Here is a 23,449-nt window from a genome sequence, read left to right as displayed (position 1 = left end):
TCCTGGCCAGTGGGAGCTGCGGGGGGCAGTGCCTGGAGGCGAGGGCAACACACGGAGCCCTCTGCCCCAGGGACCGCAGGGACGTGGTGCTGGCCGGTCCCGGGAGTGGCAATCCCTCGGGCCGGATCCTGCCCGCGGGCCGTAGTTTGCCCACCCCTGGCCTCCACGCTTGCTAATCAGCTCTCCCCAGCTCCAGCCAGGGCTCTGGCAGGTGGTCAGTCCTTCAAAGCATCAGGACGGTTTTCTGTGCTCATAAGTTCATTACAGCTGTTAGCTCAGAACAAACACCCCCCAGAATCTGAGTCAGTTCTTCACACCCTTTGGGTCTTTGATGTGTCCTCATGGACCAGGCGCTGCTTCAGCACCAGAGGGAGTACGTTTGCAGACACCTCCCCCTAGAGAGTTCCTGGGAAACCCACGTAGCTTTCAAACTTCACTGCATTTTCAATTAGTCCTTTGAAGCTCATAGCACTTCTCAGGGTTTGCATTAGTCAAGTCTGCTCCCGAGAGACATTACACATCATCTCACAATAAGACATAAACATTTGCCATTTTTAATACAGTGAACTCCTAAGATATTTAAACTTAATTTGCTACGATATTGCAGGAAATCACCGTCTGTCGCATCAATGTATTTGTTTGAAGTGTTGTAGCCAGGTTAGTCCCAGGATACGAAAGAGACAGAGTAGTTGAGGTAATAGATTTTACTGTACCAGCTTCACACAATGAAGGATGACCCAACACTCTCACAAATCTTGGGAGACAGGCCAGTCCTTGCCTACAGACAGCCCCGCAACCTGAAGCAAATACTCACCAACAACCACATACCACACAACAGAACCACTAACCCAGGAACTTATCCTTGCAACAAAGCCCGTTGCCAATTGTGCCCACATATCTATTCAGGGGACACCATCACAGGGCCTAATAACATCAGCCACACTATCAGAGGCTCGTTCACCTGCACATCCACCAATGTGATATATGCCATCATGTGCCAGCAATGCCCCTCTGCCATGTACATTGGTCGAACTGGACAGTCTCTACGTAAAAGAATAAATGGACACAAATCAGATGTCAAGAATTATAACATTCATAAACCAGTCGGAGAACACTTCAATCTCTCTGGTCACGCAATCACAGACATGAAGGTCGCTATCTTAAAACAAAAAAACTTCAAATCCAGACTCCAGCGAGAAACTGCTGAATTGGAATTCATTTGCAAATTGGATACTATTAATTTAGGCTTAAATAGAGACTGGGAGTGGCTAAGTCATTATGCAAGGTAGCCTGTTTCCTCTTGTTTTCTCCTATCCCCCCCCCCCCCCCGATGTTCTGGTTTAACTTGGATTTTAACTTGAAGAGTGGTCAGTTTGGATGAGCTATTACCAGCAGGAGAGTGAGTTTGTGTGTGTATGGGGGTGGGGGGGATGTGAGAAAACCTGGATTTGTGCAGGAAATAGCCCAACTTGATTGTCATGCACATTGTGTAAAGAGTTGTCACTTTGGATGGGCTATCACCAGCAGGAGAGTGAGTTTGTGTGGGGGGGGGTGGAGGGTGAGAAAACCTGGATTTGTGCTGGAAATGGCCCACCTGATGATCACTTTAGATAAGCTATTACCAGCAGGACAGTGGGGTGGGAGGAGGTATTGGTTCATATTCTCTGTGTATATATAAAGTCTGCTGCAGTTTCCACGATATGCATCTGATGAAGTGAGCTGTAGCTCACGAAAGCTTATGCTCTAATAAATTGGTTAGTCTCTAAGGTGCCACAAGTACTCCTTTTCTCTTTACACAATGCACAATGTGGAACTCTTTGCTGGAGGATGCTGTAAAGGCCAAGACTATAACAGGGTTCAAAAAAGAATTAGATCTGTTTATGGAGGATAGGTCCATCAATGGCTGTTATCCAGGATGGACAGGGATGGTGTCCCTAACCTCTGTTTGCCAGACGCTGGGAATGGGTGACAGGGGATGGGTCACTTGATGATTCCCTGTTCTGTTCATTCCCTCTGGGGCACCTGGCACTGGCCACTGTCAGAAGACAGGACACTGGGCTAGATGGACCTTTGGTCTGACCCAGTGTGGCCGTTCTAATGTTCTGTTGGTGGAAGATACAAGCTTTTGAGCTACACAGAGGTCTTTTCCAGGTCTGGGGAAGGAAATCGGAGCGTGTGAGCTAAATATGAGTTGGGATAGATTGTTCAGCGTAAGGGGTAACGAGTTGGCATTTGCAAACCGACTGCTGAAATATTGCAATGAGCCTGTTTATGTCATCCCTAGGTCAGAAGTCTGAATCTAGCTCCAGGTGGCAGTGACAGAAAGTCCTTACCTCCTGATGGCTGTTAGGTGGCCTATCTGAAATGGGTTGGTTGGATCTCAGTGCAGTGCAGTGCATTGTGGGCAAGGACCCAGGTAACAAACACCTCCAAAATGAGGCGTTAATTGGCCCTCTTGCTGGAAGCCTTTGCAGAGGGCCAAGGCCTGAATGGGCCCTGGAAACTGACCGCCCCTCTCAACCCTGCAGGCACCTTGCCCAGGCCAGGTTTGATGTGCATTACATGGATGATGAATAGGAAGCTCGCATTGCTGCAGCTCCTGGTCTCTGGATACAGGGCTTGTCACGCTAGCCCTGTTCGCTGTGCTCCTCTTCCAAGGACGGGAGGAAGCTATTTAGATTTAGACCTTCAGAGCTGGCGAGTTCCTGAAATGGGGAGCAGGGGATTTGCCAAGTTTGGGGAAAAATGGTTGAGAAAGAAGGTATAAAGGCGTGAGAATGGGTCTGAGTGTTCCCCTCCCTGATCTTCACTGATGCGCGGGTTATCCTGGGGCAAGCAGCCACCCTGATGTAAACTGTGCTATTCCCTAGAACTCCCTCCCCAACTTACCAACACAGTGCATCAGTGTCTGGTCCTCAAGGCACTGGGACGGGCGAATGCCCCAAAGAGTTCATCCGATGAAGTGAGCTGTAGCTCACAAAAGCTTATGCTCAAATAAATTGGTTAGTCTCTAAGGTGCCACTAGTCCTCCTGTTCTTTTTCCAAAGAGTTCAGTGACTCATAGATGGATTCTGGTGCCCCAAAGCGCATTGATGCCTTTGCTTCCTTGAGGCCTCCGTGCGGCTGGATGTGCCACCAGTAACCTTCTGAACAGGCTCGCCCACCACATTAAAAGATTCCCTCGAGGGCTCAGTCAGTCTCCATCCGCTGCAGAACCCCTGAGACAGACATTCCCCCCAAATCTTACGTCCTCTGTGGCTTGTCCAGAGTGCATTGTGAGTATTGGACTGGAAGTCCTGGGAGCGCATTGCATATGTGAGCAAGGTTTGGGGAACAGTTCATACCAGTTCTCCCAGCCCCGTTATTATGGGCTGACGACCTTAGCATTGACCAACTCCCTTGTTTCCACTGAAACGAAAACAGGCTTCCTTTGACAGTCTCTGGCAAGGGATCTCCAAGGTTATTCTTCACGATGAATTCGCTGTTTATTACCACCCCCTGCCAGACTTCTTTTACCCTGAAATAAGACACCTACGTTCTTTTGTTATTGTAGGGTTGCTTGTAAGTGCAAGGCTGCAGAAGCTGCTTGGTGGATAAGTTTGTGGGGAAAGGGTTGTGATCTTTTTTCTTAATTTGAACCATTTATTTTAAAATGACCCACCCAGAATCACACGGGCTTCTCTAATGGGGGTGAGAACACCTTTAGTTCCTCTGCCCGGATTGGCAACGTTCCTCTAAAGAGGTCAGAGGTTACATCTCTGTCCTGACTCAGAATCTATGTGCAGTCAGTTACCCAGAGGGAGTCTCGCTATTATTAACAAGAATAATAACTGCTCATTGTCTGTCTGGTGGTTAGATCAAGGGGTTGGGAGCCCGGAGACGAGGCTTCTCTTCCTAGTTCTGCCACTGACTCACTGTGGAAGTGACCTAACATCTCTGTGCCCCAGTTTCCCCATCTGTAGAATGGAGATAATGACACTGACCTGTTTTCCAGGTTTGCACGTCTGTAAAGCATGTCAGGCTAAATGCAAAGGTGCAGGGCAGTCATCCGGTAATGACCCTTTGGCCTCGTCTGGCCCCTTCCAGTTCAGGCTGTGAACAGGCTTTATGCACATGAGAGAATACGGCCTCCCATTCCCCCTGCGAGGAGGGGAGTGACATTGTCCCTGCTGTATAGATGGGGACAATGACACCACCAAGCAGCCTCGTTGTCAAACCTCCTCCCCCCCCCCCCGGCCCCTTTGCATAAGAATTGGTGTCACTCAGCTGATTCCTGTGCTCAGATTACACCCTGCCCCAAAGCCACATTATAAGCCAGGGTGGGCAAACTTTTTGGCCCGAGGGCCACATCTTGGTATGAAAATTATATGGTGGGCTGTGAATGCTCACGAAATTGGGGTTGGGGTACAGGAGGCGTGAAGGCTCTGGCTGGGGCCAGAAATGAGGAGTTCAGGGTGCAGGAGGGGGCTCCGGGCTGGGGCAGAGGGTTGGGGGGCGGGAAGGGAAAGGCTCTGGCCGGAGGTGCGGGCTCTGGGGTGAGGCTGGGGATGAGGGATTTAGGGTGTAGGAGGGTGCTCCAGGCTGGGGCCAAGGGGTTCAGAGGGCGGGAGGGGGATCAGGGCTGGCGCAAGGGGGTTGGGGCATGGGGGGGTGAGGGCTCTGGGGTGGGGCCAGAAATGAGGTGTTCAGCGTGCGGGAGGGGACTGTGAGCTGGGGGAGGGGGTTGGGTGCGGGAGAGGGGGCAGGGCTGGGGCAGGGGTGGAGGCTCCAGGTGGCGCTTACCTGAAGCAGCTCCTGGAAGCAGCAGCATTTCCCCTTTCTGGCTCCTATGCGGAGGTGCGGCCAGCTGACTCTGCGTGCTGCCCTGTCTGCAGGCACCGCCCATACAGCTCCCATTAGCCGCAGTTCCCGACCAATGGGAGATGCAGGGGTGGCGCTTGGGGCAGGGGCAGCACACGCAGCCCCCTGGCTGCCCCAATGCGTAGGAGCCGGAGGGGGGACATTCTGCTGTTTCCGGGAAACTCAGCATACGTGCCCGGAGCACCCTCCAACCCCGCTCCCTGGCTGGAGCGCAGGAGCAGGACAAGCCCTAGATGCTGCTCCCCAGCAAGAGTTCGAGGGCCGGTTTAAACCGTATGGAGGGCCGGATGTGGCCCCCAGGCCGTAGTTTGCCCACCACTGTTCTAAGCCCTGGGGGGGTGCTCTCTTTCCTGCTCCGTGCACACTGAGAGCACGCCCCAAAAAGGCAGTAGAGTGACGTCACATGGCTGGCCCCTGATTCCCCAGCTTGTTAGCGGCAGCATCATGAATAGAGCCCCAGAGCTTTGGGTCCCGGGTCACTACTAGGCAGTACTGACCCAGCTCCTCCAAGCCTCTCAGCAGGGGCCTTGTAATGCACTCTGCCTTCTCCTTGCTGTGGCCTCCCCAGCATTCCTCAGGCAGCTCCCTTTGGCTCATTTCCATGCTCCGCATTAACGGGAAACCTGTTTTCTTGTCGATGCAGCAATCCACGAAAACGCCTTCATCCTCTTTATCACCTCGGCCCTGGGCCACATGCTCCTGACTTGCATTCTGTGGCGGATGACTAAGAAAAACACAGTAAGTCCCGAGGTACAGTAACCTTCCCTTTTCTACTGTCACTGCTCTTCTCTTGGGTGGGCTGGGGGCGCACAGCTGGGGGCGGAGGGCTTCGTGTCTGTCTCTCGTGAGCATGAAAGCGCCGCGACGGGGCAGGATGTCGGAGCGACTTTAGGGGGTGAAACAGACCAAGGGGAAAGGTGATGACTGAAAAACGTGTGACGGGCCAGTTAACCAAAAGGAATTGAGCATTTATCGGCACACAAGCAGCTCTGAAGGCTTTGATTTCCTACTTGCTTCTCCGAAACCGTGTGCCGGGGTTAGAGTTGGAACCAAAACCAGTAGCTGGTTAAGGCCTCTTCTGTGACCCTGCTTTCCCTGACCCAGTACGCTTGGTTGATGGAGCGCCTGCTTTGGAATCGGGACTCTGGTTGCTTGGTTGCCTTGCGGGCTGGGAGCTCGTGTTTTGTGGAAGAGTGAAGGCATCTGGTCTTGCAAGCAAACTGGAAAGGAATTCATTTCATTATTAATACACATCAGCAGAGGGCGATATTAGCCACACTAGTTTTTCTACATTAAAATATTTCGCACAGCTGTAAGCCTTCCCTCCAAGATCTCCAAGCTATTTACTGTCCCTCTGTAATCCTCTCAGCGCCCTGCAAAGAGGGGTTAGTCCCATTTTTCTCGGCTGGTAAACTGTGGCACGAAGGGGTTAAGTGACTCCTCTGTCATATAGCAAGTCAGAAATCGAACACAGGAGTCCTGACTCTCAGTCCACTGCTCCAAGCACTGGACAGGCTCCTACTTCCACTCCCTGCTCTGGAGAGAGTCGGGCTGCTGGTTTCCAGCATGCTGATAGTTTAACCTGCGTTGGGTTGTTTGAGTAGTGGGATGGCAAATGCTGGTTCGGGAGCACTAGAGGAGCTTTGTTCGCTAGCCTGTGGGCTCCAGCTTTTAGGCTCTTTATTTTTTAGGCTAAGCCTTTGCATGTTCCCAGATCCTTCTGGATCTCAGTGCTCCCTAACTCCCCAGCTCCTGCTGGCATCTTCCTGTTTCCCTTCTCCCTCTGGTGCCCACTGGACAGATGCCCCATGTGACAATGGGAGCCAGCTGAGGTCACTCAATTAGGGTGAGCTGCAAACAGAACGGGGCAGACAAATCCCAAACGCTGGTGGATATTCCAGTACTTAGATTTACCAAGCCAGCACAAAACTGCTTCTATAGTACCTCACTGGTTACTCAGAAGTCCAAATAATGCAGTTCCCTTAAAGCGCCCAGCCTCAGGCCTCCCTCCAGACACACACATCAGATATGATGATAATTACTGAAAATCTTATCTCATCCTATAAAAGGAAAGGTTCTTCCAGCCCCAAAGGATCAGCCACACACCCAGCTCCAATTATAACTTAGATCTTACCCAAAATACACGCTTATAGTCAATTCTTATTAACTAAACTAAAATTTATTAAAAAAGAAAAGAGAGCGTGTGTTGGTTAAAAGATCAGTACACATACAGACTTGAATTCAATTCTTAAGGTTCAGATACATAGCAGAGATGAGCTTGTAGTTGCCAAAAGTCCTTTTAGAAATAGTCCATAGGTTATAGTCCAATGTCTATATTCAGGGTGACTCAAGCCAGTGACGGGGGATCTCAATTATTGTGGCTTAAGGTTTCCCCCTCTTGAAACCCCAAGCAGATCTGAGATAAAATAGGATCGTGTCCCCGGGTTTTTATACATTTTCCAGCAGCCTCTTGGTCTGAGAGAATAAGCTTAATCTTCTGTCTCCCAAACACCCTGGCTTTTAGCATAGTGTAATTTATCCATTAAACAGTTCCTTTACAGTTTATCACAACCTTCAAAGCGACATATAGACAATAATGCTATTTCACTCAAGTGTCATCATAAATGTTAATAATCCTTTTTTGATCTTTGAATCAAAGCTATAATAACAGACAAGACTTGTTTGCTTACATCACAAGACGTGAGCAAACAGCTACCCTTCTATCTCTAACAATGCCAGCTTGCATTTCAAAGCTCTGTTCATTTACATATCTTCCTAGCCAGTCTTTAAGGTTCGGCCATGGGTCAGGTCAGTCTGTGAGTTAATTAACTCTTTCTGGCCCTGTGTCACCTTCCAATGAGGTATTATAGTACACTCCTAAGGTCACACCCCATCCCAGAAATCCTGCTCACAGATTGCCCTGTGGTTGGCAGCCTCAGCTGCAGGGCAGACAGACCTGGAGATATGCCCAGGAATTCAGCCCTTCCCTCTGGGTCCCGGTCTCCGCTGAGGCATGCTGACCGCAGGAGAAGCTTGCGCTACAGCTGCAAAGTAGGCGCCTTTGGGCTCCGGGGCTGTCAGCCTGACCCCTTTCACCCAGCAGGGAAATCGACAAAGGCTTAGGCCGGGTCTGCACTAAAAAATTATGTCGACTTACCGTACGTCAGCGCACAGCCACCACGCTTACTAAATCGCGCGCGTGCTTGGCGTCTTGCGTCAGCGGTGCACGTCCTCACCGGTCACGCTGGTATCGGTTGTACTCTCAGGGTGAGGCATTGCGGGGTGGCTCCTGCAAGCCAGTGACAGTCGCTGTAAGCAACACGGCTCTCCACTGACACTGCATCGACCTGATGACATGTCCACCATGACTCTGTGCTGCTCGGGGAGGTGGTGGTATTAAGTCGGCATAGAGAGGCACTTACGTCAGTGGGAGAGATTAATAAGACCGGGACTTTTCAGCTTGGAAAAGAGACGACTAAGGGGGGGATATGATAGCGGTCTATAAAATCGTGACAGGTGTGGAGAAAGTAAATCAGGAAGTGTGATTTACTCCTCACAACACAAGAACTAGGGGTCACCCAATGAAATTAATAGGCAGCAGGTTTAAAACAAATAAAAGGAAGTATTGCTTCACACAACGCACAGTCAACCTGTGGAACTCCTTGCCAGAGGATGTTGTGAAGACCAAGACTATAACAGAGTTCAAAAAAGAACTAGATAAGTTCATGGAGGATAGGTCCATCAATGGCTATTAACCAGGATGGGCAAGGAAGGTATCTCTAGTCTCTGTTTGCCAGAAGCTGGGAATGGGCGACACGGGATGGATCACTTGATGATTACCTGTTCATTCCCTCTGGGACACCTGGCATTGGCCACCGTCAGAGACAGGATGCTGGGCTAGATGGACCTTTGGTCTGATCCGGTATGGCTGTTCTTAAGTGAAGACGCTTCCACAGCTAGGTTAATGCAAGGCAGCTTACATCAACCTCACCGCATAGTGTAGACCAGGCCTTAGAAACCAGCATCTGCCTGTGGTGGGAAATGGTGCCTTGAGTCCATGGAGAGTTGACAAGTCACATGGTCTTCGGGTGGCCACTTGTCACATGGTACGCAGGCCCCCGTAAGGCCATTGCGCACAGCTTCAGCAGATCTTGGACTCGCAACCCCCTACCAGGGAGGTGGGCTCACTGCGCCCAGGTGAAATAATCCCATCTAACACCCTGAACGGGCCACCTCCTCCTGCAACACCCCTCTCGGACTCTCACCTGCATATTGGCAGAGGTTTTCCAAATGACGCAACTGTTTTAGCTGACTCATTTCAAGCGAGTGCTTGAAGAACAAAGCTCCAGCTAGTGAGGACTAAAGCTCCCATCGGTTAGGGTTGGCTGCAGGTTGCCTGATGGTACCATCTGTCAGGGATGCTCTAGGTATACTTAATCCCACCTCGGCGCAGGGGGATGGACTAGATCAGGGTTTCTCAACCCCTGAGTCGCAACTTAAAACTGGGTCACCATGGTGTGTCAAAGGGTTACGTGGGAGGCCCTGGGGGTGCTGCAGAGCCCCCCTGCCCCACAGCCGTCAGGGCTCAGCTCCCCATTGCGACCTGGTGCACTGGGTCCTGGCACCACTCAGGTTTGGCCCAGCCACCCCTCCATCGTCATGGCGCAGGGCCAGCTGGGCCAAATATGAATGAGTGGCACTGTCAGGGGGGCCGGGCCAAAGCTGAGTGGCACGAGGCCAACCCCAGAGGTCATGAGGCCAAGAGCGGGGAGCACAGCCCCGCGGGACAGGAGCTGCAGTACGTAGTGCATGTATCTAGTACGTGCTACGTTAATGTGTGCGTTCTATATCGTGGGTAAGAAATACTTAGTAAGCCAGATACTTTTTGCACTGTGGCTATTGAGTGGGTGGTGACAGGCCATTTTACAAATGGGTCCTGAGCCCACAAAGGTTGCAAATCACTGGACTAGATGACCTCTGGAATCCCTGGCAGCCCTATGTTTCTCCGATTCGATGGTTGGGAGTCCCTGAACATCGGGAGTGTTGGTCTATAGAGCATGTTATAACTTTTAACCATAATAGAAAACACGTGCATCAAGGTAAAGGCATCAGATTGTAATGTGATGACAAATCAGCCCCGGCATAAACACCACTTCTCGCTTCTGGGGTGAAAAAAATGAGAGAGAGAGAGAGATCCTTGTAGCCTTGGGGGAAATTCTCTAAGCTGGGAAGGAGACCAGGAATTCAGATCTGTCCAGGGTTTGCATGAGAGTGTACGGTTGCTGATGCTGGGGAACATCCTGGTTTTTTTCTGTTCGAGATGGCAGCAGAAGTCTTACAAAGCGTCGAAGTGTGTTATGGACAGTTTTGTAGCAATATAATGGGGGAAAGGAATGCATGGGGCGTCCAGCCGCAGCCTTCATTGCCACCGAACATCGCTTTTGTTGGCCGATAGTCTGTGAATCCAACCCAGGTTTTCAGCGTCCCCAGGTAACATCTCATCCGGGCGCTACCCTGGTCTAACCAGGGTGTTGCCCAGTGTTAACCCTGCCTGCAGGTGGCTGTGCCCACCTGGCAGGGCTGCTCCTCCAAAGCCCACATTGTGAAACCTGAATCTGCCAAGTCACCCAATCGGCCGTTTCATTAGGTCCTTCCGAGAAGATTAGGAAACTCGGTGGGAGGTGGCTTATGCTGCTCTCCCCGTGTATGTGCATGGTGGGGATGATGGCATTCCTTACACCACTCCTGATCCTTCTCCCTCGCCCCTCATCTACCCCTCTCTTTTACACCTCTCATTCCCTCCTCGGGGGAAGAACTCAGGACCAAAGGAGTTCAGAATCGTGTCTCCTTATTCCTGAGAGCCCAGTGGTGTCTTAGTCATTGTCCATCTCCAGTCCTCGTAACCAGAGCTTCTGCCATGACCTCTGGCAACACCCAAGTGGCCGTACCCTCGGGGATACGCTAGGGCTGCCTACATGCCTCTGGTTGGCAGAGCAGGTTGCTTATTCTCTGTGCGCACGTGTAGGTGTGATGTGCCGTGCAACCCTCTGGGGACACCCCCAGCCATAGCGAGGCCAGGCCTGCCCAGATCTTTCCACAAACGTAACCTTACAAAGACATGCTCTTGGCCTGCGTTTGGGCCCCGGCTGTGCTCATGGTCCATGACCGTCGTTGTCCTGTCATGCCCATCACTGTAGTATCTAGCAGCAGCCTCTGAAGGGTGCGCTTGAGGCCTGCCGCAAAGACCTAAAGCTTTTGGCTTCAGTTCCTCCACTTAGAGAGGTCTAGAAATCTGCTCCTAAGGTCTGCAGGACTCCAGCCCTGCTGGCAGGATGCTCCGAGCTCCGGTGGGTGCTCAGTCAGACCCAGGGGATGTGCATTACTCCGGGCTCAACACCAAGAGGCATTGTCCTCTGGGCTGGCTGTGGAATGTGCTCCCTGTGGGTGCCACGGCTGAGCGTGCTGACAGCAGGGACCTCGCTCTCACCAGCGCCACTTCCTCTCCCTTTCTGGGCAGCGGTTCTGCGGACGGGGGGGAAGCTGGAGTCGCACCTCGGGGCCAGACAGGATGCATGGGGGGCAGCTGCTCAGTTGGCTTAAAGGTCTCTCCTGCCCTTCTCCGCCCCCCTCCCACCTGAGCATCTCAAGGCATTTTGCAGACGCTGATGCTTCAGCCTTGCAGCTTCCTTCCGAGGTAGAACGGCCTCGTTACCCCTGCTCAGCAGATAGGGACGCCGCGGCTCAGGGAGGTTAAGCATCTTGCCCAAGGTCCCCCAGAGCCAGAGTCTGAATCCAGATCTCCGGACCGCTGGTCTCCCGTGCTAGCCCCCGGACACGCACTTGCTTCTCTGCCACGCCTCCTTCCAGCGACGCTCGCCCGGGGCTAGCTGGCTGCCGTTAACACTGGCGCCAGGAGGTGGCGCTGTGACGTGGGGAGAGGGGCAGCTGGCTCGTCGCAGGTCGCAGGTGAAATGTATCTGAAATAAATGGGTCAGGGTTTCCATTCGCCCCGGAGCGCGTAGCGGTGGGAACTGCTGGAACCTGTGCAGGCCTTCCCATACTGGGCGTCATCGTCACTACACTGATCTGTTTGTGCAGCAGAGAGCCCTGGCTGGGAGACGGTCTCGGTCGCAGGCTGGCCGGCCCTTGGAGGAAAGCGGGGCTCAGCCCTGCCTGTGGCCGCCGACCTAGGGCTGAAAGGATCGGGCAGCTTTAATGATCATCACTGACCCCAGCTCGAGGGGGCGGGGGGAGTTAGGAAACAGAGCTGAGAACTCAGCAGGGCAGTGAGGGCCAGGAGCTTGGGCTAGCTGGCTGGGCTCCGAGAGAAGGAGGCTGGTAAGCCTTCAAGGAGCAGCCTGGAAGTTTAGAGGGGGCAGAGGGGGGCTGGGTAACCTCCAGTTCTAAAGGGGAGAGAGCCGGGGGACAGCCTAGGGGCTCTGTTGAGCTGGGGACCTCCTGAAGGAGAAGCTGTGCCCCCAGCGAGGGTCTGGGCAGAGAGCCTGGTTTTCAGTTGCAGGATGGTAACAATGCAGTCCCTGAGACAGGATGCTGTTCAGTGACCGTCCTTCCTCATGTATTGAGGAGCTTGTGGGAGGAGGGAAACTGAGGACAGGCACCGCAGAACCACCCGAGACCAGCAGGGGGCGTTGCAACACTGGAAAGCCCATCCACAGTCTCACAGGCCCTGTCTGGCCTGAGCAATGCGAATCTCCTGGGGTTTCTGTCCTATTGCTTGGTGTGTTTTCCTGGGATGACCTTGATTTTGATGGGAGGAACCTCCTCCCCCTTCCCCTCCCCACCTGCCCCCCCCAGCCTGCAGGCTTAGCTAACAGGATCCCAGAAAACCTCCCAGGCCTACAGATCTCCCCAGCCAAAACTGGATCGAACTCATGCTCTTACACGTACTATGAGTTCGTCAGCAGGTGGCATCTTATCCTTGGGCGCCTGCGGGGGCCGGTGCGCTGCCTGATGTCCTGGGGCAGGGGTCTGTCCCGGGGGCCGTGCTGGAATGAGAGGCCATTGGGCACTTCCTTTGGCTGGCTCCCAGGAGCAGGGCATTCAATTCAGCACGCAGCCTAGACCGAGCTGCGCCTGGCACTGCCATGCCCGGGGGGCGGGGGGGGGCCACGCTGGAATCTTTCTCCCAATCTCGGCTGGCCTCTCCGAGCCAGTGCCAGCCAAAGGCTTGGAACCTGGGGCTTGGGCCCGGCTCTTGCGACATGCAGGATATTTTGCAGGGGGCGGGAGGGCTCAGCTCAGCTGGAGAGCCCATCAGTGGTGGGGCCACATCCTCCTCCCTTCCTGGCTGTGCCGTTCGTGCCGGGGCTGGAACTGCCAGTCTCAGCACTGATTAGAGAGAAGTTGGGGCGGCAGCTGCTGACCTGGTAGGAAATTCTGACCGTGGGAGATTCTGGGGGAAAAACCCAGACAGTCTCCTTGTGCCAGGAAAGTGGCCCCACATCCTGACGGCAGCGCTGCTTTCCTGGCTGCAAACTCGGGGCCACCATCGGGCTCCCTTCTTCTCTTCCCCCACCCCAAGGGGCTGCAGAGGCGGGTTTCTGCCCTGGCTTCTGGCCTCCACCAGCGATCTGGGCAGGAGCAGCAGGCTGGGCGTCAGGAGGGCCTGCTGGAGGGGGGACAGAGCTCCGGGGGGATGCAGGGTGGCAGATCCAGCTAGTAGCAACGGTTGAAGGGGGGAGGTGCTGAGCTCCCTGCAGGAGGGAAGGGCTGGATGTGCCCACAGCAAGCCCATTTGGGACTCCAAGGAAGTATTCGAACCCAGCCCCACCCCCTCGCACTTAGAAATCCTCCTCCTGTGCCCAGCGGCCCCAGGCCGTTCCAGTTATGAGCCAGTTCCGAGGCACCATTTGCTTGGGAATCCGCTGGGCCCCTGTCTGACCCCCCCATTGGCCACAGACTCTCCGCCAGTTACCCCGGCCTTGCGCCCAGTGGCTCGGGTGTGGCTCGTGCAACTTCCAGAGACAGGCGTGAGATGGAGACTTCGCCCCTTCCCGGGCGACTTTGTTCCCAGGGTGAATTTCCCTGACTATGAAAAGTCGGGGCCTTATTTCTCGTTTAACGTTGCCTGACATTAACGTCCAGCCATTGGTTCTTGGGGCACTTCTCTCCGCTGCCTTCGGGAGCCCCGACTGGGATTTTAACATAAACCACCTCCTGGCGCAGGGGAGGCCACAACTGGTCAGGGCCAAGGCTTTTTGCACCGCTTCTCCTTCAAGAGAACTGAGCAGGGAACTCCAGAATGGCAGCGAAGGCCCCAGAAAGCACGGAGGTTCTGGGGTCAGATTCCCGGGGCAGCGCCTGGAACCTGCCCCCTTTGCCAAGCATCACGCAGTGGGCACCATGCTGCCCAGGGCTGGCAGACCAGCGGCAATTCTCCTCCATGCAGCTGGAAGGCACAAGAGAGAGACTTGGCACTGAATAAAGGCATTTCCTTGATGTTGTACGTGGACGCTTGGGGTGGGGGACAGGTAAGCGAGACCTGGAAGGGTGGAGCAGGGTTAGGAATGGCCATTAGGGTCTACTCCAGGTCCCATATCCCATGTGCTGGGGGCCAATTTCAGTGCTGCTGTAAGAGGGTACAACACCACTGGTGATGTAGGGATTTGTACTGGGGGGGCGAGGTACACCACCACTGTTTTTGTAGGGCTTTGCACTTGGGGGATGAGGGGGAGGGACACAACACCACTGGTTATGCAGGGGTTTGGACTGTGTGTGTGGGGGGCAAGATATAACATCCCTGGTTATGCTGGGGTTTGCACTTTGGGGGGTACAACGCTGGTTATGCTGGGGTTTGCACTTGGGGGGGTCCAACGCCCCTCGTTCCGCAGGGGTTTGCACCGTGTATGGGTGTTTGTGTGTGCGCATGTGTGGCCCCGACAGGAATCTGAAGTCTTGCAAAAGCATTGCGCTGATCACTGCTCATGTTGCAACCGTCTTTGAGCAAGGGCAGGAAGGCGCTGGGGAGAGACTTTGTAATGGGGAAGTAGAAACGCCAACCACCAGAGTTCAGTTTCCAGTTACAAGGCCGCCAGTAATGAGCAAACTAGCAAGGAAAGCTCCACTGTGGGGAGGAAAAGAGAGAGCAGGCCAGGTGTGGGGCGGTGCAGAGAGAACGAGGGAGGCAGAGAATGGGCTGAATAAAGGAGAGACCAGGGCAGGGAGCGGACCAGTTTGGAGCCATCCATCCCCCTCTGTCCCCTGCCCGGAGTTCTGGGCCAGCATCTGCATTTTCCCAAGTCTTTCCCGAGTTTCACGGCGTGTGTCCGCTGCAGCCCCCCGCCGAGCCTGGCTTTCCCCTACGGCGCAAACTGGCAGTACAGTCAGACGCGCTCGATCCAGTTTGCGTGTGGCGCTGCCCATGGAGACACATTTCCCCTCTTCCCGAGCAGCCGGCCTCTCCGCGCTCTGCACTTCCTGCTGCAAAACCTCCCACCGGCTTCTGGCTAATGAGCCTCTGATTCCAGCTCGGTTAGCAGGACTCTGTGCAGCGTCAAGGGGAGCTGAAAGACCACTCTGCTCTTCGGCATTCCCCGGGCTGCAGCCACGCCCTCTGGGCGCTGATTCCAGCTGAGCCCCCTGACCGGGAGCCCCCCAAATTGTATCTAGCGCCTCAGTGTGATGGGGGTGGTGCCTTGTGTCAGAGAGAGACCAAACCAAGACACGAGAGTTGCTGCGTGTTAACCCTGGTGTCCTGGCCAAACTGCAGTGCCATCCGGCTAGCTAAACTGACTCCTGCTTTCCCCGTTCGTTGTCTTATTCCCTTACCGTTCTGCAATGTGACTGTGGAGTCCTTCAACAGCGCCCAAGCTGGGCCCCAGAGGTGGCTGCATTTCTGTGGTGGGTGAAGCAGTTCCTAAACGCTCTGGCTGAGTTTGCAAAGGGCTTTGATGAAAGCTGCACTGTACGTCCAAATCTAGAGGTAGAGAAATGTGTGTGAGATGAATTATTTGTAGCCTTTAAAATGCATTTCTGGGCGGCCCTGAGCTCAGCAGAAAGGGGCATGATACAAAGGATCAGTCTTCCACGGGCATTTTTATAGTACTTGTCACATAAGAGGGAGCAAACGGAGGGTCGCTCTGTTCACACCCGTATGGCCTATGGGAGCTGTGAATCTGTATCAGAACCATGGACGAGGTCACCCAAACTCGGGGGTGTGCTAACACTTCAGCCACTACGCAGCAAGTGCAGCCCGCGGCGTTGCTGCTGGTCACTGAGATGAGCCAGCTATAAATACCGCCCCCCCCGAAATTCTCAGCACAGGAGCTGTATTTGTCCTCACGTTCACCACATGGGAGCCGGTGCAGAAAGCACAGACACAAACCGAGCTGGAGACAGAGCTGAAGCGTGTAGCGCTCAGCCAAATGCCTCTAGGATCCTGAAGTTCCCGCCAGAGGAATGTTTCCAGGCGGAGATCTAGGGGTAGGAACTCCAAGAAGGTCCCCGGAAGAGTTTGACTGGAGGGAGAGAGCTGAGGAGCTCTGGGATGGCTCAGAGGTGAAACGGGAGCAGTCCACACTGGGGTGCACTGTCTCTGCAGGTTTAAAGGCCCAAGGGGTTGATGGGGATTGAGATGACACTGGGGCCGCCAGGGGTCGGCACGACACAGCACTGGGCTTCCCGTTGTCCTGTCCAGCCTGGTGCAGAGGGGCAGGTAGCCCGGGGGCTTCGCGCTCGCTGGAAGGGAGCCACGTGGCTGAGGGGCTGTGGTTTTGTGGGCCGGGGGAGGAAGCTGTCTGCTCTCTTGCTGCTGACTAACTCCTGAGTGCATGGGAATCACGCCTCAGCTCGAGGTGTGCAAACAGCTGGACTAAATATACTTGGCCGTGGTTTCCTGGGCCAGAGACACGTGTGGTACCTACAGCCGCTGCACCAGGGCAGCTGCCTGGGACAGTGATCTGGCCCGGTGGGGGCCAGTGCCCAGCACCGCTCCCTGCCGTCTGCCCAGGGGGAAAGTGGGAAGCTGAAATGACTGACTGAGCGAGTTTGACTTCCTGCAGTTTCCAGCTGCAGCATCCGGAGCAGCCAGCACTGTGAGCCGAGCCTTCAGCAGAGGCTGAAGCCAGCTGGGCTCCGGGCTCCGTGATCACCAGGAGCATCAGAGCCCTCCGGGAAGCGAGGGGAGCGTGCTGCTGATGCCACCCATGCCAGTGGAGGGTTCAGCCCCTGTGTGCCTCCCTGGAAGTGGCTGCTGATCCACCCAGCAGCCCTGACCCCGCCACTGTCCGCATTCTGGCCCTCACTCTTCCAGACTGTGCTCTCAGCCAGGGCCTTTCTGCCATGCAGCTCCCCAAGCAAAGTCCCCGGGGGAGCAGTTCCCCCAAGGCGACAGGATCAGAGCAAATAAATTTATTTGCAAATAAATGTGGAGGCTCCAGCATGGCATTGGGGAGCACAGGCCACTGGCTGCACAGAGGTGGGAGATCACACTGCAGCTCCCCACCGGGACACAGACTCAGTAGTGAGGCTGCACCCAACCCTGACACAGCGCAAGGACCGGGCCTGCCCCAGAAACACCCCAGAGCCCTGCCCCTCCATGCAAGGTGCAGGCAGGCAGGCTTAGCAAGGCAGGATCCAAGTGTGAAGGGGCTTAGTGCAGGGGGGATCCAGGTGAGGGTTGAGAGGGTTCTGTGTGGGGCAATCTGGGTGCGGGCAGCTCAGGGGGGGATTGAGGTGCGGGGGAGGGGCGGATCTGGATGCACAGGGGCTTGTTGGGGAGTTCTGGGTGCAACAGTAATGGGACTCTGCAGGGGAGTCCAGGTGAAGATGGTTGGGGTTCAACTGGGGGCGGGGGAGTCTGGGTGTGGGGGACTCTATGGGAGGTTCCAGATGCTGGGGGAGTGGAGCTCAGTAGGGTGGGGATCCGGATGCGTGTGGCTTGGGGTGGTCCAGGTGCAGCGGGAGTGGGGTTCGTCGGGGGGGGGGGTTCTGGGTGTGGAAGGGTGAAGCTTGGCGGGAGGGTCTGGGTATGAGGGGGTCTGGATGCACAGGGGTTGGGTGGATGGGGCAGTAGCTCCCTGTACAGGGACCTCTCCCCCTACAACTGAGGAGCGATAGGTGCACAAGGGGTGGGGATGTGAGTTTGCAGAGCTTCCTACAGCCGGGGGAGAAATCAGGGTGGGTCTGACATGGCCCCAGATGCTGTGCAGGGGAAGAGGAAGTCCCGTCCCCTCCAGCCCAGCCAGGACTAGCTACTGAGCCTGGCGCAGGGTGAGAGCCACCAGCCGGGTCTTCTCCAGTCCCACCCCGTACACCACAGTGATTTACCTCTCTACCAACTGCCCTGGGCACCTAAAACATACTGCTGGGGATGATCGTATGACCGCTCTTGTGGCTTCCCTTTGCTTCCCCATCAGAAAGTCATTTTTCTGCGGGGAAGCAAAGAAATCTGCACAGGAAATAAATTCTGCACATGCGCAGTAGCGCAGAATTCCTCCAGGAGTAATGAGTTCTGGGACCCTACTTGTGGGTGGATCAAAGCCTGAGTCCTGCTCTCACTCAGGTGCAAGCCCTGGCACTTTGCAGTGTCGACACAGCCTGAGCTTCAGACCCGACTCTGAGGGTCTATGTAGTGCGGTGTGGACGTTAGCACGACTGTGAGACCCGGGTTTACAGTGCAGTGTGGACGCTCAAGCACAGGCGTGGACACACCTAGTCCACAAGACCAGGTCCCACAGACCTGGGTGTACGATGCAGTGTAGACAGACCCTTAGGAACTTGTCCAGAGTCTCCCAGGGAGACTGAAGCAGAGCCAGGGCTTGAATCTAGATCTCATGATAACCAAAGGGCCATTGATCCTTCCCAAATTGCTCCTATGCATCTCGCGCCGCCCAGCTGCACTACAATGGCCCTGTCCCAGGGATCTGAGTTAGATTCCACGCTCCCCCCTCCGGAAATGTGAGTCTCGGAGCTGGGCCCAGCCCGACCCAGGGTCCCAGATGTGAGCAGATAATTACAAAGGCTCTGCCCAACGCAGAGTTATTTGGTAACGCCGCGGCCGGTGCGGACCAGCCCAAAGCCATTCGGCAGCCTGGTGCCCCATGCAGGCTGTCCAGGACGGACGGCCCTCAGGAGTGTCAGCTGGCTGAGCTACCCAGCCCTGGGGTTCAGGAGCCCGTGTGTGATGTTGTTACAGTCCATAGCGGCTCTCCTGAGAGTATTAAAATGGCTGGATGCTGTGAGATCTCTACAAGGTCTGGGCCACTGAGGAAGAAGCTTGTACCTCCTGTCGGAGTAAATGCACCTGTTGTCCAGAAAGATCCTTAAATGTTTCCCAGACTGTGTAAGCAGGGATTGGCCGCCCCCCCCACACACACACACACTAGGATGCAGCGGCTTCTGGGGTGGGACGTGGCAATGCTACACGGCAGGTTATAGGACGGGATCTGCAGGCTGACTCGTCTAATTGAAATGACAGAGGAAATGTTGGGTGGCAGAACGGAATCGCCGGAGCTGCCGTTTGACCAGGACGCTGGAGCTAAGCTGCCAACTCTTAGGGGAAGTGCACTGGGAGCTTGAGTGGCGGCAGGGTTTCAGGGTTCTGGCTGTATATCTCCTCTGGGAAAATGGCATCTCCAGCCAGCCTGGGTCTTTCATCCCCTCTGCTGGGGGCTGATTTGCTACTTGGAGACCTCTTGACTCAGAGTCACCATTTCCTGCTGCTCCTGGGCTTTTCTTGGGGGCCCCCCTCGTCCAAGTACTGGCCAGACTGGATCTGACATGGCTGCAGAGCTAGTAAAGTCACCTGGCTAAAGCCCCAGGGACGGAAACGTCTGCTGGCTAGAGAAACTTCCCAGCTGGTGTGTCTTTCCCTGGCTGTTGTGAGATCAAGAGTTAAAGCATCCCTGATGCTTGGTACAGACTGAGTGGCCTTTTAGATCGAAGCCCTGGCCTTTAGATCTTAGCCGTGTCATGCCTTGAGAAGCAGAAGTCCCCAAGGAGGAGAGTAAAGCACCTGAAATCTTTTAAAAAGCAGCGCGTGCCTTTGGAAAGCTTCGGGTTCTGCTGGTCGGAAGGGTGAAGCCACAGTCCCTGTGCAGCACAGAGGCTGCCAGGCTTGGGATCAAAGAGCTAAGAGCTGCTGCTGAGTTAATGAGCGCACCAATGAGCCATCAGTTGTTTGTTCTTGCTGCTAGCCTACAGAAAAGTCATGTTTCCGCTGCCAGAGGGGCCTGTATGAAAACAAGGTGGCTTGTGACCTGCTTTTTCCTGTGTGAAGTTTTACATAATAGATTGCTGCTTGGATTGCTCACTGTTATTTCACATGAGGTCCTGGCACTCAGATGATCTGGCCCCACCCCCCCCGTTCTGCGACAGTTCATTTCAAATGAAATAGTCCATCCTCCTCCCCAGCCCTGCTGCTAGGGGAATGTGTCCTCGGGCATAGGCCCGGATTTGGGGGATCTTTGTAATTCCTCGGGGGGGGCGGGGAAGCGCTCTCGTTCCCAATGATGGGGAGCAGCCTGAGTCCAATTTTATAGCATCTTCCACCCCCCCCCCCCCCCCCGAGTAGCAGGCTCGGGTGTGGGTGGTGGGGGGGAACCTAGCAGATGTGAGTGTGGGGGTGGGAAGTAGTGCGGCCTACAGGTTAGGGCTGGGCACCAGCCAGAGTGGGGCAACCTGGATTTCTGCCGTCCACCTTAGGTAAGCTATGGAACTTCTCTCCTATTTCCTTCTTTTCTTGGAAGGACTCACGGGAGGGCCAAAGAAGTAGTGAGCCCGGTTCTAGCAGCGCTTATGTTTGGCCCAGTATTTTTCCTGTGATTCTTTTGCCTAGCAAAACCAGCACAGTGCATTGTGGAGGTGATGCAGGAATTAGTGACATCTTAGCCTCCCCTGGAGCTATGGGGAACCCGTTGCCCTGGGTGCTGTATGGACAATTAGAGACAGCCCCAGAAGTCTGAATCATTAAGGAAAGATCATTAAGGAGCTAGGTCACTGAGAGAGAATGTGACAGGCCAAAGGTCACACAGGGAGTCTGTGCCAGACCAGGGTGTTGAACTCAGGTCCCTGGAGTCCCCAGCCAGTACATTAACCACAAGCCCAACCTTCCTCCGGGGGTTTTCCTCCCCGGCGTCACCTGTTTGTGTGTTGAGAGCGGCTGGCAGCATCTACCGCGCTTTCGGTGGGGTCATGGAAACTCTGATGCTGTGATTTGAATGTTCCTACTTCTCAGCAGGCCCCATGACTTGGAGTTTCTGCCCTGCTGGAAACCTCAGAAAGGAGGAAAATCCCCTCCCACTGCTGAGAAGCAGGAATAAAACACATCTGTGGCTCCGGTGTGTGTCCCCTTTCCAACTGGCCTGACCCAGGCTTCCTGGCCGGCCAGTGTCCAGCCCCCTCGCGGTGACAGCTGTCCAGAAGCAGGTTCTGAAAGGTGCAAGCAGCCCCCTCCTCAGCGCCCCGTCTGACTCTATCCCCCGCCCCGCCACATGCCTTCGTCCATCAGCAAGGCTGAGCCGGGGGGGGGGCCGGCAGGCTGAAGTGTTTCCTGTTTCCTTTGCCTAGTGTCTTGGGTCTGGGTCCCCCCTGGGCAGCGTGAGAGGGAGGAGAGAGCTGCAGCTGGATCTCAGGGGGAAGGGAGCAGTGAGGGGAGAAAGATGGGAAAATTGGGGGGGGGGGGTTCTCACTGCCCAAGGAGAGGCAGCATCCCCCCACCTGCCTGACCTGGCTGCTTCAGGCATAAGCTCACCTCCACCTCACCTCAGGGAGGTGCCCTGCGGACAGGCGGGTCCATGGCTCTCTGATGTGTCTGGAGCTGCCACTGAGGGAGCCAGGAGGCCGGGATGGACCTTGGGGCTGCTCCAGCTTGCCCACGTTTCCCGTGGCCGCGCCTTTCACAGCCTGGCAGGCTGGACCCCGTGTTCTGGGGAACGTGGCCAGTTACTTAGGTCTGCAGGCTACCAGTGGAGCTAGAGGGTCCTGGAGCAGTCAGGCTGCGACCCCCCCGGAGATTCTGCCTGTGTGGGTCAGGGGGAGGCAGACCCCCTATGGAGCAGCCGTGGCCCCAGCCCTTCCTCAGGGGCTTTCCCCCGTTTGGCCAGTAGCTCAGCCAGGCTGGCTCGGTGGGGCCACGCTCCGGGGTGGAGGAGGAGCCCGCCCCAGCACTTTGTGCTGCTTGCGAAATGCCTTCGGTTCTGCACCCGCCCCAGCTCTGCTCCTTGGTGTGGTTTCCTCCTCCTCCTCCCCGCCCCAGCGGCAAGCGAGCGGGGCACAGCTCTGGGGGAGGCGCGGCGGCGGCTGCCTGCTTTGTTCTGGTGAACCCCCTGCGCCTTGGCTGGTGCTCAACGCAGAGGGAGCCAGGCCGGGAGGGGTAGGATCCGGCAGTGGGGGCGCCGATAGCCAAAGTGGGAGCGGGGGGGGGTGAGCATTGTACCATCCATGGGCACGTCCAGCAGGATTTCCGCTCCTCACTGCGAGGCGTGCTGTGGTCACGCGACTTTGCGGGGGCACGCGAACTCTCGCTCCAAAAGCACAGGCACCAACCCATGGAGCTAATGGAGAATCTATTTTACCTGTTGGTAGTATAGGGCCTATGACACATGGTTGAGCAGCCTGATTCCTTCCTGCAGAGGCCAATGACCTGCACATAGACACGCACCCGCCCATTGATTAGTATTATATCCACTTCACAGGGAGGTTAAATGACTTCCCCAAGGCTACACGATGTGCCAGTGTCAGAGCTGAGGTTACCCTTAGGAATGCCTAGCTCGCTGCGAGAGCACCCCTCTTTCTGGATCGGCGATCACCGGTGAAACAGCGCCCTGAGCTCCAGCTCCCGGCGCAGCCGCAAAGGAAAAATTGTTCTTCACCTATTTGAAAATTGTGTTCCTTGTACATTGTAAGGCAGCAAGATAATTGGTCGGTGGCGTTGGATTCATCCTTGCCCAGAAGGATGATGACTGTTACAGGAGTCTAGGGGTGCGCAGCTGGGGAAGATGGCAGAGAATTAGCAGGGACACAGCGCTGAGGGAGATGGCTCTTCTTGTTTGTGTGGGTAGCTTTCTGTGCCATTTATGGGAGCTTAGTTGCCACCACCTGGGGGCACTGTTCTAATGAGTGTCAGCTGCACTATCATGCCTGGGCTCTGCCGAGAGGTGATGGGGGGGTTGCCGTGTGAACCGTGCAGTTCGGGCCATTTCCAGGGGCTAAGGACCTCGCCTCTGCAGGCTCGGGCTGGGAGGTCCAGGCCGCGGCCTCTTGGAAGGGTACGGGAAGGGGAGGGGGTTACTCCTCTAACCCAGCTTCTGGGGGTCAGACCTTGTCCTGTCGGTCTCTTTCAGGAGTGCAAGTCCTACAAGTGGAAGCTGCTGCTCTTCCTCTTTAACCTCGTCACGTTCTCCTTGGCCGTGTGCATCTACTTCCGCCACAATTGGTACTGCGAGGCCGGAGGTAAGGTCCCTGAGGACCCAACCGCTGGGCCCCGTATCACAACCTTCTCCTGAATCAGTCAAAGAGCAGACACGGCAGGGGCTGGTTTCCCTTTGCTTCCCTGCTAGCGTGCGTCTGCCCCCTCCTGCTGACCCCTTCTGGATACCATCAGTCTCCTCCAGCTCCCACTCAGGCCTTG

At 55.3% G+C, this 23,449-nt stretch overlaps 1 protein-coding gene across 3 annotated transcripts in view; it reads left to right on the top strand.

The window, feature by feature from the left end:
• PGAP2 (post-GPI attachment to proteins 2) overlaps positions 1–23,449 on the top strand; it is a 41,650-nt gene that overhangs the window by 13,449 nt on the left and 4,752 nt on the right. For 2 of the 3 annotated variants that reach the window (XM_084639125.1, XM_084639126.1), the window contains exons 4-5: positions 5,504–5,610; positions 23,163–23,271. In XM_084639125.1, coding sequence (XP_084495251.1) covers positions 5,504–5,610; positions 23,163–23,271 — 216 coding nt within the window. The remainder of the gene's footprint in view (positions 1–5,503; positions 5,611–23,162; positions 23,272–23,449) is intronic. The other variant, XM_084639127.1, reaches the window with a different exon arrangement.

The sequence above is a fragment of the Lepidochelys olivacea genome (assembly GCF_965140295.1).
Source record: "Lepidochelys olivacea isolate rLepOli2 genome assembly, chromosome: 1".
In the NCBI taxonomy this organism is placed as follows: Eukaryota; Metazoa; Chordata; order Testudines; family Cheloniidae; genus Lepidochelys; species Lepidochelys olivacea.
The sequence above is the reverse complement of the archived record's forward strand: the minus strand, read 5'-3'. Positions and strand labels throughout refer to the sequence as shown.